The 19,489-nt window shown below is 37.5% G+C and overlaps 1 protein-coding gene across 7 annotated transcripts in view; it reads right to left on the bottom strand.

Annotated features, from left to right (window-relative positions):
• The window catches only part of LOC121373299 (serine/arginine repetitive matrix protein 2-like), a 59,062-nt gene that overhangs the window by 18,561 nt on the left and 21,012 nt on the right, over positions 1–19,489 (bottom strand). For 4 of the 7 annotated variants that reach the window (XM_041499849.1, XM_041499851.1, XM_041499847.1 and 1 more), the window contains exons 5-7: positions 11,018–11,120; positions 8,680–8,736; positions 4,742–4,795 (exon numbers count right to left, since the gene is read on the bottom strand). In XM_041499849.1, coding sequence (XP_041355783.1) covers positions 4,742–4,795; positions 8,680–8,736; positions 11,018–11,120 — 214 coding nt within the window. Of the gene's footprint in view, positions 1–4,741; positions 4,796–8,679; positions 8,737–11,017; positions 11,121–13,034; positions 13,136–19,489 lie in introns of all 7 variants that reach the window. The other 3 variants (XM_041499855.1, XM_041499853.1, XM_041499852.1) reach the window with 3 other exon arrangements.

The following is a 19,489-nucleotide window of genomic DNA, read 5'->3' on the forward strand; positions in this document are numbered from 1 at the left end:
GTTCATGCTTTGTGAATATAAGGTCATTGCATGTCCCAAACACATTCCCACGGTTACATTCGATAAAACGCAGCTACTGTACAATAAAGTTCCAAAATGTGAATATTCGCAAAAACGCAGCCACGTGCAAACCATGTCACCACTGCACGTGCGTTGTCTGCACGTGCAACATGAACACCGACAGTATAAAAGTGCAGGGTGTTCGCTTGCCTGGCCTCTGTATCTGGCCGACAGTTGACAATCCAGGACATGCCACGTCTCAGTGAACCGCAGAGAAACAATGCCATCGGCCGACTAGACGCAGGCGAATCCAGAACGGCCGTTGCCAGGGCATTCCATGTGTCCCCAAGCACCATCTCCAGACTGTGGGACCGTTACCAGCAACATGGATCAACACGTGACCTCCCTAGATCCGGTCGACCACGGGTCACTACCCCCGGGCAGGACCGCTACATCCGGGTACGCCACCTTCGGGAACGATTGACTACTGCCACCTCCACAGCCGCAGCAATACCAGGTTTGCGCAGGATATCCGACCAGACCGTACGGAACCGCCTACGTGAGGTAGGAATTCGTGCCAGCCGTCCAGTTCGAGGTGTCATCTTAACACCACAACACCGTCGACTCCGACTGCAGTGGTGCCAGATTCATCGACAATGGCCTCAACTGCGATGGAGACAGGTGTGGTTCAGTGACGAGTCCCGATTTCTGCTCCGACGTCATGATGGAAGATGTCGCGTGTATAGGCGTCGTGGTGAACGTTATGCGGCAAACTGCGTGCAGGAAGTGGACAGATTAGGCGGGGGTATTGTCATGGTGTGGGCAGCCATCTCACACACTGGCTGAACTGACCTGGTCCACGTGCAGGGCAACCTGAATGCACAGGGCTACATTGACCAGATCCTCCGGCCACACATCGTTCCAGTTATGGCCAATGCCAACGCAGTGTTCCAACATGACAACGCCAGGCCTCACACAGCACGTCTCACAACGGCTTTCCTACAGAACAACAACATTAATGTCCTTCCTTGGCCATCGATATCACAGGATTTGAACCCAATTGAGCATCTATGGGACGAGTTGGACCGACGCCTCCGACAGCGACAACCACAGCCCCAGACCCTGCCCGAGCTGGCAGCAGCCTTGCAGGCCGAGTGGGCCACCATCCCCCGGGACGTCATCCGTACTCTGGTTGCTTCAATGGGCAGGCGGTGCCAGGCAGTTGTCAACACACGCGGAGGCCACACCCGGTATTGACTCCAGATGACCTTGACCTTGGTGGTGTGTCCTATCACTTACTCACAATGGACTAGAGTGAATTGTGAACAATCCTGCAACATTTGGTAATTATCGGACTCACCATTCAATAATTAAATCAATTCTCCAAATGTTACGACAATGTGGTTTTGCGTTTCTTCTTTTGAAGAGTATATGTAAAGTACCTTTTTTCTGGCTTTTAGTATTAGATTCTTTTTTCCATCAATTAAATTTGTTACATTTGTCAGACCAAATACCTTGATATTTATTTTCATTCATATTTAATGCTTGATTATACCCATGTAAAACACTGTCTTCTAATCCTTCATTGTTTCTCCAAATATAACAATCTTGCTCATAATGTATTATGCATGTTTTATCGTCATTTCATACCAACTATCCCAACAATACCATATCATCTGCATAAAACATATGTATAACAAAATTAATTAAGGACCAGTAAATAGTTTCTGGGTGGGGTTTTTTAAATATTAAAAGAAACACACAGACACCCCCCCCCCCCCCGCCCAACAACAAATAAAAAAACAAACACCCAGAAACAACAAGAACCCCGCAAAAAACAACAACAACAAACTAAACCAAACCAAACCAGACCAAAACAAAACAAAACGACTTGTTTCGCTGTAAGGTGTCGGCATCGTGGATTATACTTAAATTTAATAATTTAAATAATTTAGAGGGAATAAAATGACGCATTTCGTTAGGACGAAGTACCAGGAAACAAATCGTAGGGGAGTGCGTAATTTGTTAGTTTTAATAAGTGCATGAAAACCCCACTGGGCAAGAATTTAGCATACATCACAAATCATATTTTATTGAAACAATATTTGGAAGTCATTTATGATCACAACTTGCTAAATTAATATAACACTAGCAAATAACTACCAAAAGTGTACCGACCCCTGAAGCGACGTACCCAAGTTTCAAAACACTAACACTAGAGCCATTTTTTAATAATTGAAATCAGACATCAAGAAATGTAGATTTTATTGTTTATATGATCTATTTCTGCAGAAACTATTTTTGGTGTTTTTAATACGACAAATTGAATTGTTCATATTGTACTTTTGAGAAGTACTGGTTAGAGAGTCGAGCTCTAGTCTATTTGTAAGGGTATTTCCCCAATGTCAACGTCACAGACTCTTATTTCACTCTGTTGTAACTTTATCTAAATCAGTGGCGGATCCAGAAATCCATTTAGGGTGGGACCCAATGGAATGAGGAGGAATGCCAATGGAACTTTGGGGGAGATTTGGAGGGGATGAAATTTAATATATAATAAAATTATAACTGTTGCAAAATTTAGGGGAGGGGGGCCCCCCCCCCCCCCCCCTAGATCCGCCTCTGTAAATGTGTTACAGGTTTGTGGAGTCCATTTTCACGAGTTCAAACTAGGGTCTGTGACTTCAATTAATTTTGTAGAGTATAATAAAAATAGTTAATCCAATATTTAAATAGGTTTGTAAATCAACCTTGTTGATAGTAATACGCTTACATTGTCAGAATAGTACAAAGTCTTGTAAATCATTTACATACAGTGAACATAAGAGGAGTAATGTTCTCTCTATCTCATCTTATATCGTATAAGAATAATACTGACAAATTGTTATCTTTACTAGCACATGACCACACATACATTTATTATGAATTATTCGAAAAATCTTGCCATTTATATTGTATCAAATATTTGACATCCGTTTATGAACAATTTTTGTGAAATCTTTTTTTCCCCCATATTCACGAGAAAACCGACCACTGTTTTAGCATTGTAAAATACTTTGTTGTTATGGGTCTGCAAGCAAATTAAATGTTTGGAAGTGGGGAGCTTATTAATAACACTTGCTGGTTGCTTACTGGGTTGGCAAAATATATAATTTTAACAGAAAGTTCTTAATACTGAATACTTTAACATCGAAGAAACCTTAAAAAGTGGTATATACTTTGTGTTGCCTAACACGTAAAGTCTGTGTATTAATAATCAAACACTGTCAATGATGCACACATGCACAGTGAAGGAAATATAATATAAGTATACGATGAAGACTGCCACAAAGCATAGAGCTGTCAGCCAGTTAACCCAGCTGCGTTGCCAGAATATTATGCTGTGGAGGTGTAGACAGTGGCAGCAAATATGTTTGGTGATGAGGTAGTGCTCACCCGAAATATATTTGTTAAAAAGAGAAGAAAATGTTATTTGAGTACAGGGAGTTTGACTCCCAAACCACACTGCGCCATCCCCTGCACACACGCCTGCAACCCTACTACACGCAATAACCTCTGCCAAACTTACTACAAATGTCTTGGACACATCCTCCTAGTTCACCTGGAGATGTTCATGAGAGGACATGCATCTATCACACATACTGGATGTGGTCATGAGAGGGCACACATCTATAATACGCATTGGATGTGTTCATGAGAGGGCACACATCTATATCACATACTGAATGTGTTCATGACATCTATTACACGAACTGGATGTGTTCATGAGAGGGTATTCATCTACCACACGTACTGGATTTGTTCATGAGAGGGCATACATCTCTCACACGTACTGGATGCGTTCAAGAGAGGGCATAACTCTATCACATATAGAATGCATCGAAAGATGCCAGTGACCCGAGGAAGCAGTTATATATTCATATTTCAATATGACTTGAACATGTGTATAATGTTCATTGCACCATTTCATAGAATCCTGATCCAGGTTTGGGTGGTTGATGAATAGGCTATCAACAGAGAAAGCTTCATCAGCTTTTGTCACAATAAAAATCTATGGACGTGAGAGGCAAAACGGGAGGGTGTGTTTGGGTGGTATAGAGCTCAGTACTAGAAATAATAGTTGTAGTAGTAGCAGTAATAGTAGTCATATTAGTGGTAGTAGTAGTAATAGTAGCAGTAGCACTATCAGTAAAGTAGTAGTGGTGGTAGTAGTAGTAGTAGTGGTAGTAGTAGTATTAGTGGTGGTAGTAGGAGTACTAATGGCAGTAGTAGGAGTAGTAGTATTAGTGGTGGTAGTAGGAGTAGTAGTATTAGTGGCAGTAGGAGTAGTAGTATTAGTGGCAGTAGTAGTGATAGTAGTAGTACTAGTGGTAGTAGTAGTAGTAGTGGTAGTAGTAATAGTAGTAGTAGGTGTAGTAGTAGTAGTAGTAGTAGTAGTAGAAGTGGTCGTAGTAGTAGCAGTAGTGATAGTAGTACCAGAAGAAGAAGCAGTAGTAGTAGCAGTACTAGTAGTAGTAGTAGTAGTAGTAGTAGTAGTTGTAGTAGTATTAGTAGTACAGTAGTAGTAGTATAGTAGTAGCAGTAGTAGTGGTAATAGTAGTAGTATAGTAGTGGTGTTAGTAGTAGTAGTAGTAGTAGTAGTAGTAGTAGTAGTAGTAGTAGTAATAGTATGAGTGCTATCAATAATATCTTCAAAGCGAATTTTGCTCACTAGGTCTAATTAATCACTTATTGCACGTACTTTGGAGTGTGGTCCGGACGTGTGTCCTCTCTGCTGTGACCCAGGGCGTCAGGCCTAAACATGAAGAGAATTAGTTGCAGATGTATCGAAGAGCCAAACACAAAAACAAAACAATAACATTTAAACATTTCAAATATTGCGTTAGATAGCTTTATTTGATGTTCATTTGGCAATGTATGTTACATATTTTTTTTTAAAGAAGTATGTAAAATACCTCTTTTCTGGCTTTTAGTATTAGATTCTTTTTTTCCATCAATTAAATTTGTTACATTTGTCAGACCAAATACCTTGATATTTATTTTCATTCATATTTAATGCTTGATTATACTCATGTAAAACACTGTCTTCTAATCCTTCATTGTTTCTCCAAATATAACAATCTTGCTCATAATGTATTATGCATGTTTTATCGTCATTTCTTACCAACTATCCCAACAATACCATATCATCTGCATAAAACGTATGTATAACAAAATTAATTAAGGACCAGTAAGTAGTTTCTGGGTGGGGTTTTTTAAATATTAAAAGAAACACAAACACCACCTCCCCCCCCCTCCCCCCGCCCAACAACAAATAAAAAAACAAACACCCAGAAACAACAACAACCCCGCAAAAAACAACAACAACAAACTAAACGAAACCAGACCAAAACAAAACAAAACGACTTGTTTCGCTGTAAGGTGTCGGCATCGTGGATTATACTTAAACTTAATAATTTAAACAATTTAGAGGGAATACAATGACGCATTTCGTTAGGACGAAGTACCAGAAAACAAATCATAGGGGAATGCGTAATTTGTTAGTTTTAATAAATGCATGAAAAACCCACTGGGCAAGAATTTAGCATATATCACAAATCATATTTTATTGAAACAATATTTGGAAGTCATTTATGATCACAACTTGCTAAATTAATATAACACTAGCAAAGAACTACCAAAAGTGTACCGACCCCTAAAGCGACGTACCCAAGTTTCAAAACACTAACACTAGAGCCATTTTTAAATAATTGAAATCAGACATCAAGAAATGTAGATTTTATTGTTTATATGATCTATTTCTGCAGAAACTATTTCTGGTGTTTTTAATACGACAAATTAAATTTTTCATATTGTACTTTTGAGAAGTACTGGTTAGAGAGTCGAGCTCTAGTCTATTTGTAAGGGTATTTCCCCAATGTCAACGTCACAGACTCTTATTTCACTCTGTTGTAATTTTATCTAAATCAGTGGCGGATCCAGAAATCCATTTAGGGTGGGACCCAATGGAATGAGGAGGAATGCCAATGGAACTTTGGGGGAGATTTGGAGGGGATGAAATTTAATATATAATAAAATTATAACTGTTGCAAAATTCCCCAGGATTCGCCTCTGTAAATGTGTTACAGGTTTGTGGAGTCCATTTTCACGAGTTCAAACTAGGATCTGTGACTTTAATTAATTTTGTTGAGTATAATAAAAATAGTTAATCCAATATTTAAATAGGTTTGTTGATAGTAATACGCTTACATTGTCAGAATAGTACAAAGTCTTGTAAATCATTTACATACAGTGAACATAAGAGGAGTAATGTTCTCTCTATCTCATCTTATATCATATAAGAATAATACTGACAAATTGTTATCTTTCCTAGCACATGACCACACATACATTTATTATGAATTATTCGAAAAATCTTTCCATTTATATTGTATCAAATATTTGACATACGTTTGTGAACAATTTTTGTGAAATCTTTTTTCCCCCCATATTCACGAGAAAACCGACCACTGTTTTAGCATTGTAAAATACTTTGTTGTTATGGGTCTGCAAGCAAATTAAATGTTGGGAAGTGGGGAGCTTATTAATAACACTTGCTGGTTGCTTACTGGGTTTGCCAAAATATATAATTTTAACAGAAAGTTCTTAATACTGAATACTTTAACATCGAAGAAACCTTAAAAAAGTGGTATATACTTTGTGTTGCCTAAAACGTAAAGTCTGTGTATTAATAATCAAACACTGTCATTGATGCACACATGCACAGTGAAGGAAATATGATATAAGTATACAATGAAGACTGCCACAAAGCATAGAGCTGTCAGCCAGTTAACCCAGCTGCGTTGCCAGAATATTATGCTGTGAAGGTGTAGACAGTGGCAGCAAATATGTTTGGTGATGAGGTAGTGCTCACCCGAAATATATTTGTTAAAAAAGATAAGAAAATGTGATTTGAGTACAGGGAGTTTGACTCCCAAATCACGCTGCGCCATCCCCTGCAGACACGCCTGCAACCCTACTACACGCAATAACCTCTGCCAAACTTACTACAAATGTCTTGGACACATCCTCCTAGTTCACCTGGAGATGTTCATGAGAGGACATGCATCTATCACACATACTGGATGTGTTCCTTTGAGGGCACACATTTATCTCACATATTGCATGTACTCATGAGAGGACACACATTTATCACACAGGATGTGTCCATGAGAGGGCATACATCTACAAGACGTACTGGGTGTGTTTCATCAGAGGATATACATCTATCACACGTACTGGATGTGGTTATGAGAGGACACACATTTATTACACGCACAGAATTTATTCATGAGAGGGCACACATCTATCACAAACACTGGATGTGTTCATGGTATGGCAAACATCTATCACACATACTGGATGTGGTCATGAAAGGGTATACATCTATCGTACATACTGGATGTGTTCCTGAGAGGATATACATCTAAAACACGTACTGGATGTGGTCATGAGAGGGCACACATCTATAATACGCATTGGATGTGTTCATGAGAGGGCACACATCTATATCACATACTGAATGTGTTCATGAGAGGGCACACATGATATCTATTACACGAACTGAATGTGTTCATGAGAGGGTATTCATCTCTCACACGTACTGTGAGGGCATAACTCTATCACATATAGAATGCATCGAAAGATGCCAGTGACCTGAGGAAGCAGTTATATATTCATATTTCAATATGACTTAAACATGTGTATAATGTTCATTGCACCATTTCATAGAATCCTGATCCAGGTTTGGGTGGTTGATGAATAGTCTATCAACAAAGAAATCTTCATCAGCTTTTGTCACAATAAGACAGGCGAAACGGGAGGGTGTGTGTGAGTGGTATAGAGCTCAGTACTAGAAGTAATAGTTGTAGTTGTAGTAGTAACAGTAATAGTAGTCATATTAGTGGTGGTGGTAGTAGTAGTAATAGTAGCAGTAGCACTGTCAGTAAAGTAGTAGTGGTGGTAGTAGTAGTAGTAGTAGTGGTAGTAGTAGTATTAGTGGTGGTAGTAGGAGTAGTAGTATTAGTGGCAGTAGTAGTAGTAGTATTAGTGGTGGTAGTAGGAGTAGTAGTATTAGTGACAGTAGTAGTAGTAGTATTAGTGGCAGTAGTAGTGATAGTAGTAGTAATAGTGGTAGTAATATTAGTATTAGTAGTGGTAGTAGTAATAGTAGTAGTAGTGGTAGTAGTAGTAGTAGTAGTAGTAGAAGTGGTCGTAGTAGTAATAGTGGTAGTAGTATTTGTAGTAGCAGTTCAGTATTAGCCATCAGTAATAGTGGTAGTAGTAATAATAGCGGTGATAGTAGTGGTGGTTGTAGTAGTAGTAGTAGTAGTGATGGTGGTAATAGTAGCAGTGATGGTAGCAACTAGTAGTAGTAATATTGGTAGTTGTGGTGCCGTGATGGTTGTGGTAGTAGTGGAAGTAGTGATATTATTAGTAGTACTAGTAGTGGTGGTAGTAGTAATAGCAGTAGTAAATAGTAGTGCCAGATGGTGATACTGGTGGTAGTTGTGTCGATAATAGTAGTAGTGGTAGTAGTGATGGCAGTAGTTGTAGTGATAGTAGTAATAATGGTGATGATACTGGTAGCTGTGGTGCTGTGCTGGTTGTGGTGGTGGTAATAGTAACAGCATGATTTACCCTGCATCTTCAAATTGTATATTGGTCTGCCCGTCTGTAGCTTGTTGTCGACGTCTTCTGTAAGAATGCAAATATTAAACTATTACCGACTTGGAACAGTCCTGATTTTCGTTTAGAAAACAGATCAATACCCTGTTACTGATTTGGAATAATCCTGGGTTTTTTGTCAGAACACAGATCAATACCCTATTACTTGCCTGGAATACTCCTGATTTTCTGCGACAACACAGATCAGTATCCTATTACTGAATTGGAATGTTCTTGGTTTTCTGTTAGAACACAGATCAATGCCCTATTACTGACTTGGAAATATTCTTGGTTTTCTGGTACTGGCTTTGAATATTCCTTGTTTTCTGTTAGAACACATATCAATACCCTATTACTGTCTTGGAATATTCCTGTTTTTACTGCCGATTACAAGAGCCCCCGTATAAAGGTATAACATTTCCCCCCAAAGTCCTGCCTCCCTAGTAATATTATACTGATATAAGACTGCTGGGGGTTATAATATACCGATATAAAGCTGGTAATAATATTAAAGTAGTATATTACCCCTTTGGTATACCCCTCTTCCGCTATATCCCCCTTCCACTATGTTTGATTAATTGTATATGTTGATTGGCTACTAATTATTATATATGCACATGATGTATGCACATGGTGTTATATTTATAACATGTATTAATGATTCATTATGTAAATTAGTAGGGTAAAACTATCTGGCCGCTGATCATATCATTAGGCTAAGAGGGATAACTCTTACGTACTGGAATCAATAATTACATTTGTTGCAAAAATATATCTTGACCTAAAGTACAATTCTCGGGTTATGATCGAACAAATGTCAAATATCCAATGGACAAAGTTCCACGTACCCATGCATGCGAGGTGCAAAAACAGCACAACTCTTATGTCTGCCTATATTTGCATGTGGTGTGCTGCCTCCACAGTTCAATTAGTTCGCTCTCTGTTTTAGAATTGAACCAGGCCGCCATCATGACTGATATCACATGATCAGACGATGTGCAGTGATTGGTGGGCATAGTGCCAATGATCGCATCAGACTGTATTGCAGCGCAGACCAAGAATACAGCCAAGAATACAGCGGACAATCAAGTCTTTTCTCAGCACAATCCGGACCGACAGTCTAACGCCTGATTCAATATCTTAATTGTCCCAAAATAATTTAGTCTGCTGCCAGTAAACACCAACCCGACAAGACGATCGAGTTGTCGTTATCGCCGAAGCATCAGAACAACCTATTACTGAATAATCCTGGTTTTGTGTTAGAACACATTTGAAGAATATTCTTGGTTGTCTGTCTGGACACAAATCAACACCCTATTACTGACTTAATCAATTTTAATGTTAATATACGCTAATGTATATAGTATGCAAACTATCTTTTAGTACAATTTCTTAGGAGAAATAAATAACAGGTGCACCAATAATTTTTCTGATTTTAATATTTTGAAACTTACTTTTTTTTGGCTAATTTCAAATCTTCGACCATTTAAAAAACCCAGTTATATTTTACAACTTATAAGCTATATAATAAAAACAACATACATGAATATGATATAGATTAAATACATCTTTACAATATTGAACAATGGTTGGAAGCTCTTTCGCACTATCCTAAAATACATTCATGCAGGAAAAACATTTTAATTGGATAAAATAAACCTTATAAATCATATGTATACACAGGAACTAATTACATGGACAAAAATAAAGGACACATTAAACCTGCAGAGTCGAACTATAAAGTGGATGATTCCATGAATGTCATGTAATAACCCAGTTACCAACTATGAAAACTAAAGACTTGTACACTTATATGAACAAATACTTATATAAAGAAAACAATTTTGTTTTGATGTGGGTACTACTTCGTACATAATTGACAGGGCTATTGACCCGTCGCTACAGGTTAGTAATATCATTGAACACAGGTACCACCACCATCAATGTTTTGCATAGAGATACCGTATAAAAAATGCAAGGGATGATTTCGTCTCGCTGTTAATTATCTCTCTGGGTCATTAATACTAACATGTTGACTTATTCATTACCTATCGTAATTTCTCAGCTATTTAGTCTGAAGTCACTGGTAGATACAGAAATAGGAGAAACATTGCTATTGAAATAATGCTTTACAAAATCGCAATTTTATTACTGTATTTGAAATTTAAATATTCAATAGTTTACTTGCCTACCGGCAAGCTAGACTGTGCACATCACTTGCCCCACCGTCATATTCCACTTGCCCGGGGGTTTGGCAACGAGATTGTTTGTCAGTATTCAGTGATCTCTTTGTGTTGATTGGTATACTTACCTCCAACATATGATGCCGATGATGATCAACATGAGGAAGACAAGACACCCAATACAGATTATAACGATCAATAACCAATCAGGACCAGAAGATTCCTCATCCTCTACAAAATAACAGTCCACATTAGGGTCTCCAAGATTACTCGAGTACTCGGGCATGGACTGTGTCTAGCAAGACTCGAGTCCATTCACAGGACTTGAGTACCCATGCAAGGACGATCACTCTCATTGAACTAATTTCTTTGACACCATTTTGCCATATGCATGCGACCAGTTACATTATAAGGCTATGAGACATGAAGAGAAAACAGAGATCAAATAGGTGGAATGCAATACAATGACATAATTTGGCATCCATGTTCAGTGCTGGAATTAAGAATCAAAATGCTATTTTACTTTATTCTTTATTCTCATTATTATTATCACAAATAATAACAAGTCCATAATTTCTTCGATGCTATTTCAATACCATTATGCATAGTTATTATACAGTTTACACAATTGGAATATAATATTATTTTAGGTTAAAATGACTAAAGACTTCCATTGTTGAATATATTCCAGGATTTCAGAACAGGGACATGCATACTAATATATATTAACTGATGGTTGTATCACAATTACACAAACTACATATTGCTTTAGAACAATTGGTATGTGTGCGCCTAAGCCACTTCTCCTACGATTAAATATACTATGTATGTTATTAGAACAATGGCTAAATATTCACCTCGGGAACTTCTAAAGATTCTAATGTTTAGTAATAAATCGTACGTTTATATAACAAATATTAGTAATGCAACTAGGGGAGCCCATGACAATAACATTAATACTAATTGGTTTCCAAACGTCAGACAAAGCATCCACCTTAAATGTGTATCTTTGCTGTGTCAGGAAATTATCAAACCAATGACGCTAATTAATTGACTAAAATACAGGCATTCTGTAATTTCTGTAAACTTAATATGAAAACAAATGTTACTGAATCTGAATAATAAAACCATAATACTTGATCATGGCCGTATCTCTGAAGAATGCAGAGTCGAATGGAGATTTGGCAAAATAGTGGATGATTAAATCAATGTCAAGTAACAATATCTACACAGTAACAACACGCCTTGTCCGATGAAGACACACCCTCATGTCTTGCAAACTTCTGCTAACTGCGACAGCTCTTTAGACCATCGTAGGCTATAGCCTTTCTGTACCGTGATTTCTCTGTCTTATTGGTCAAAGATCTGGTTGTCATGTCCAGTTCAAGATGTCACGAATGTTTATCTCGAAGTCAGGTGAAGGTAGAATTGATTTACAGTAGTCTGTCAACGGATATGGTTTAGGCTCATACAGATGTCACGTATTCATATTCAGACTTTCTTAAGTTATCAGATTTGTTTTTTACTTTTGAATTTGTATTAAAATGACTGCCAAACCACGTGTACGTGGACACTGCGTGTTGCACGGACACGTTTTTGGCTGCGTTTGGGATTTAGGTTGTGCAGCCCTGAATGTTCCTTCCTAAGCAGTCATTTTTGAAAGCTGATCTCTGTTCCAATCATTGGTAATGACATTTGCATTTTAAATTACCTTTTTTGAAGAGTACAAATATAAATATTTTTGCTTTCGTGAAAAAAAAACAAATGCATTAAAAGTGTAGTATTTACCAACATAAAAGTCGAAATATTGGTTGGTTGAGAAAGTAAAAACAGGTTTCAAACAATAGCCAACACAGAAGTCGAAATGTTGGTGAGATGAGACAGTAAAAATTAATACAACTGTAGACCTGTTCGAGAATGAAACCTTAAATATCTTTAACTTGAATTTAGGGATTTTTGTTTAGGTTCCCCCAGTATCATAAACACAATTTAACATAAACATTTTGTGATTCAGTCTCTTAAACTTATGCTTCCGACCCACAATCTGTGATTTGCAGAAGGACGAAATCATGTTAAATAAGCAGCCTGAATAGTTGGATTACTCTTTGTTGATGAACAATAAAACAATATTATATTTGTACTTACCAGACTCACCGCACTGGGTCCTTTGAATCCTGAACGGCATATGCATCCAGAGCACATTGCAAGCAGTGTACCACCATACAAACAAGTTGCTCCACATTCTCCTGAAATAGGTTTGTTTTTGTTTAATGACACCACTAGAGCACATTGATTTATTATTCATCAGCTATTGGATGTTCTCCAGAAAATGACTACACTATATTTATTAGTTCCCTACTGGTCCAGCCGGAGGAACATATAGGCAGATATTCTCACAATCTATACCATGGACATCATAGATCATGTTTTCTAGGTTTTGTGAAGCAAGCCCTTATGTGATGAACGATTCATCAAAACATATGTGCTATGAACTTATTGACTGTGGATGTAAGACGGCCTGCAGATAATTGACCCCTCCGTACGGCGTGATTGACAACCGCGCTGGACCTATCATGTTTCGCGGTTCAAAAACCGCGGGCCAAACTTTGTTTGGACGCCATTAGGTTAGACAACATAATTTTTTTCGATGTGTAACGTTTTTGTATAGTTAGCATTAAAATTAGTTAAAATAATTGTCTCCTCCAAATGAATTATAATCATAGTAAACATATACTTCTGCTGACAAGTGTTAACAGCGATGACAACTATGCGGAGCCTACGATTGACGTAAAATCAGTGTTTTTCTGCGAAACCGTCACATGGTATTGAAAGTGAAGTTTTGCCGAAATCCATCAAAATTCAACTGATATATAAATTCTACGAAGGTAAGAGTTTAAGAATCACTTTCCCTCTAATGTAATGGAATTTACTGACTCATTTAATCAGTCTTCGATGTATATATTTTTGTTAAGAATCCATCGTTAAACTGCACACAGTCAGACAAATGGCGAAAATAAACGTTTTGGCAAGACTTCCGATCGTTCCAGCATTCAGTTAATTCAGTCTTTAAGTTAGGTTAGTGATAGTATTAACAAGCATGTTGGAACGTTTGGAAGTCTTAGCTTTTTTCCTTTTCTTTTTGTTTGCATGTGTGTTGGCGTGAGTGTGTGTATGTGCTTTTGTGCGTGTGTGTATGTGGGGGGGGGGGGGGGGGGAAGGGGGAGGGAGTAACCTATATGGTTGTGAACTTTAGGGGGATAAGGAAGTATTGTTTGGAAAGTTAAAAATTAGGCACATTTTATGTAGGGACCCTGAAATGTTTTGAAGCAAAAAAGAAAAGAAAAAATAATTGTGTTTTTTTTGCAATCGGAACAGATCTACCGGTTACGGTTTCTCGGTTTTATTCGATTTAAGCCAGTGCATCACGACTAGTATATCAAAGACTGTGGTATGTGCTATTCTGTCTGTTGGGTGGTGTATATATATATATATATATATATATAAGATACCTGGCTACTGTAGCAGTCTGTATTTTGTGCGTGAAGCTAGGTTCAACAAAGTTCACAACACCAGCTACGGGTTAGGGCATCATCTTTTATTCATGTAAACATAATACACAAGAAACACCCATATGAATTACACGTAGGCATTGTGTTGATATATTCCATAACAACTGGGGAAACCTTTAAATTAAACTTCTACTATTTCTCTCTGATCTGAACTTGTTTCTCCAAATACTAAATAATTCTGTCCTGTCTGGTCAGTCCAAAGAAAGCATGCTGATACAGGTGAGTGTTAATTATCCAATGGGAGAGAAAGAGACAAGGGTCAAAGTTTAAAGATAGCTTGGGTGTTTGTATTGTAGCTATGGCTACCAAAAGAGCTCACACTGACTGCACTGATGTGGTCACGCGTGGGTGACCAGCATACACGAAAACATCACAGGTACAGGGCAATACTAGAAAAAGGTGATAAAATGTTAATTATAGTGATATGTTGTTCAACCTGTAGTTGTTACAGCCTGAAAATAAACATTAATGAAATACATACTAAATACCATACTTAAAGGTACATACTCCTCTAAGAACCTGAAATTAAACATTAGTTACATAAAAGCTATATGCTTAAACTACACGTGTACTACACTACTAATGTAGCAGTTTCACTCTAGACTATACATGTCAAAAGTACACAATGTTTGACATCCAATAGCTGATGATTAATAATTCAATGTGCTCTAGTGGTGTCTTTAAATAAAATAAACTTTAACTTATCCATTAGTCCCCCTCCACCCCACCCCTCAATTAAAACAACCCAATTTTACCATAATATATATTAAAACAATTCCTCACCTAACAGCAGATCAATTACCAATCTTGGGTAATTTATAATAAATACTGGTAAGACATTTTATTATTCCTTTATTGTTATTCTTAGAATTTTCAACTTAATGGTTTCTGCCAAAGGGTACTGAGGTTAAACTTGTGTACCCTAAAATCTTGGAAATTAATAGATATATATTTTAATGTTTAGATAAATGATAGTAAAAGAACTGCTGTTTATAATTGGTCATGTGCTTGAAATGTAATGTCCTAACCTTAATTTGAAAACATTTCAAACCCATAACCACCTATATGAGGCACTTACATCTCTTTTGTTTTTATTACCTACCCTAAATATGATTTTCTTTTGGAGACAGTAGTTTTGTTTTTCATCATTATTTTATACCCCAAATTTTAGTAAAGCATTTTTCTTCTTCCACATGTCATCTTATATGTAGCTTTGTGCAACTTTCTTATACAAATCAAATAACATCATCAAAGTTAAATACATTGTTTACTACTTTTCTTAATTTACTGCTATACTTTTTAATTTTATACTTTGTTTAGTCACACTGATTTTGTTTCCTGTTAAAAAATTGTTTCCTAAAATTAAATTAAACTTTAAATTAATACGATATGTAATTAAGTTACAGACTAATGTACTTCTTCAAATGGATGTGAAATACTTAACATGTTTTTTTTATATATATTTCAGCAACTGGACCAGAGGATGTGGAGTCATTGATTAAATGTCGAAAATGAGATTCTGAAGACAAACTATTAAACAAATTACATTGCATCTTGATATTGAGAACATAATGATAGAAATAATAAAACAGTTTCAACTGATATGTGAAAGAAAAAACTGGGGCAGGGAGTGAAATTGCTGCTGAAAATGAAACACTTTCAACAATTTCATTTAATACAATATTTTGTACGTTTTTTTGTGTTTTTTCAGACTTCCAAGACTTGGGATTCAGTTTGACACCACCCATCAAATGGTAATCCTTAATTGCTCAGTTGACTGTACAAGTTTCGAGGATTTGGAGATAGATGCCACAGAAAGATACATTTTTGAATAAATATATTTACCTGTACCAGACTGCATGGGGATTAATATGTAAAGACCCTCTCTTTGAGAAAAAAGAAAATGTTTGGAAGTATTCTTATAATAAATATTAAACAAATTGTGCGAACTGCAATCTGTGGTTTAGTTTCATGTTAAACTAGTGTAATATATAATTTTGCCTCCTTTTTAAAAAAAATTTTTTTTTAGTATTATTTTTTTTTTTTACACATACATTTTTTAAATAATTTTTTTTTTTGTGTAATTATTATTGCTCTGTAAGCATAGGTTGTCTTATAATACTTAGTACCAATTTTTATCTGCCTATGCCTCTAGAACAGATAAATATTTGTGAATACATATTGTGCTGACAGTAGGATAACTATTGGGGGGGGGGGGGGGGGGGGGGTGAGCGAAGAGATTGGGTTGGATTGAGCTTTGTTTGATTTCCAACGGTTGTTGCCACAACATATGAGTTTATTATTTATTTAATCACTGTATTGTACTGGCTTAATTGGCAAATATTTTACAGGATGTCCAGTGATCCTACCGTTTCATACTTTTTGGTATTTTTCCTACTTTTTCTTCAAAATACCACGTTTTTCTTACTTTTTTGTTTGAAAATGCTGCGAGTTGCTGTTAAAGTGTGCATATTCCTTGTGTTGTTATAAAAGTAAACAGTTATGAGAATTATTTTTCACTAATTACACCATCTCTCTTTCAGAAACATCAACTGAACGATATAACCAATCAACGACCGGAAAACTGTACATAACTGAGGACTGTTTATTAAAAAATTATCAAATGTTATTATGCACTTTATGTATGTAAGGTAGTAGATACAATTCCTTTCACAGCAGACAAAGGTGAGTAATAGTCGCTACAAACAGACCAGACGATGGCCGATAGAAAACAAGATACAAGTAAGATTAGCTAACCACTTACCTAAATAACTAGATATTCATACTCCCCCAGGGGGCCCAGGGTGGGACCGGGAGGCATACCCATCGATACTCGTATGACTGTTGTGAATGAATGGTACCTACTACCTAAAAATTATCATATGCAAAGCACTAGGCTTTTTTAAAAACTACACTCACACTATAAGGGAAATCCCCTTCAAATTAGCTAGCTAGAGTAACTAATAACCCCCCACCTCCTTGCATTCACTATGCAATTCAAGGAAAGGGGGGGGGGGGGGATGGGTGGCTTTGATCAGCCGTTGGAAACATAGAATAAGGACTCGATACAATAAGAACAACCATAACACAAACAATAGGTAAACACGAACACGGCACTCTCAGCATATCATAGGGTGCATTGACTAATGATAACAATGCACCCGTCCATACGCAAAACCAAATAATGGCCCAGCACGTACTCCAATAAGGAGTCGGACAAAAGAAACCGGCTCCGAGTACACCACTGCACTGCACCCAGAAGGGACTGGACAAAAGAATACCAGCCCCTTCCCCCAAACCCAGAATAAAACTTTCCTTGGCGCTGGCAGGACCTTGGGCAAAACGGACGAACCTACTCCACCTCCACGGCAACAGCATCGGCAACACGCTTCCAACATCAAGCTCTCCACCAACGCCTCTACCTCGTCCAACACACACAATTGCTTGAGTCTCCCCTGGGTCGTCATGCCACGATCAGAAGAGATCAGGCCCTTTCTAAGGGCCCTATGGGCAACCTAGAGAGACACCCTACAGCACCAAGACGTTCATAATAAAGAGCCACTTTCGGAATACGAAAAGCAAAACCTATTGGCTCTCTTCACTATTTCAATTAGAACGACCATCAAAAATGCGCCAAATTTCCTTCATGTAAAACGCGCACCTCTTCCTCTTTGACATAATCCTACGGGACTTTCAAAATTCCATAGCACCAAATACCCTCCGCCTGTCACCAACATTGGACTGATGCAGGTGTTCCCTCTCTACAACCCTCCCCCAACCCTTTCCTGTCCTGGCCAGGATAGGCGTGTGCTACAACAGCTTGGTCTGAATGTGCACGTAAATCTCTTTGTCATTGTCATTGTCATAGAATTATTTTTCTTTTTCTTGGCAGCAAGATATATTTCCCAATTTGTGCACCATTCGTGCATAAAATTATGGTACACTGATAGCATTCCCACACGCCTTGTATTTTAATGTTACTGCTCACGGCCCCCCACCCTTTTTTAAAAAACAAAAACATTTAACGCAACCCGACCAAAAATAAAGATGCCATATTTTTAAACAGGTCGAGGCTGGGTCGTCGCTGCACCTTCTATACTCTTGTTCCTCGGCATATTGGGATTCCAGTAATATAAAAGTCGAACAACAACAACAAAAATTAATATGAAAAAGAAGAAAAAAGAAACAAACAGACATTTTAATTTATTAGCCCTGACAATAACAGTTAGCATAGGATATTTTAAATCTTTTGCTTGCATTCGACGTTTGTCACTTCCGGGTTCTTGTGCTTCGAGTTCGATTTACTGAAGTAAAAATGGTTTCGTCGATTTAAATCACGTTGTCATTGTAGTGAAACATTTGAATGTCTCCTCCTGTCCGCTTTTTAATTAAACAACGATATTTCTAAATACATTAAGGCGAAAACTTAATCGGCAGATCGGTTGATTTTGCTATCGACCTATGCGAATTGGCAGCCATTATTGAATGTTTGTCTAACCTTACAGTTGCATTACGTGTCACGGGGGGGGGGGGGGGGGGGGGGGGGCGTGGTTAACTCGTCATACGGAGGGGTCAATTATAAAGTGTAAGAAGTCCAGCCTAATGTGGACAGCCCTCTGCTTCTACGAGGGATGTTGTTGTTGTTTCCAGAAGTATTGTAGTGTTTAAAAACTATAGGGCTGTCGTTTTAATATTCAAATTCTAAATGGTATTTTTTTTTACAACATAAGAACTAAACAGAATTTAAACACATCATTTATAACTTGTCCTAGTAATCAGTGGCAAAATCATGTAGATTCAGTCCTAGACAACCCTTGTGACTTTTACCTGGAACCCATATTCATATGACTACCAACTAGCTTAAATCACGTGCATGCCCTGCTTAAAGCAAGTGTATACCCTGCTTAATGCACGTGGATACCCTGCTTAACGCACGTGTATACCCTGCTTAAAGCACGTGCATGCCCTGCTTAACGCACTGAAAAATAGCAAAATACAGAATTTGACCTTGAAAATATCCTTATCATCATT

The sequence above is a fragment of the Gigantopelta aegis genome, chromosome 5, assembly GCF_016097555.1.
Source record: "Gigantopelta aegis isolate Gae_Host chromosome 5, Gae_host_genome, whole genome shotgun sequence".
Taxonomy (NCBI): domain Eukaryota; kingdom Metazoa; phylum Mollusca; class Gastropoda; order Neomphalida; family Peltospiridae; genus Gigantopelta; species Gigantopelta aegis.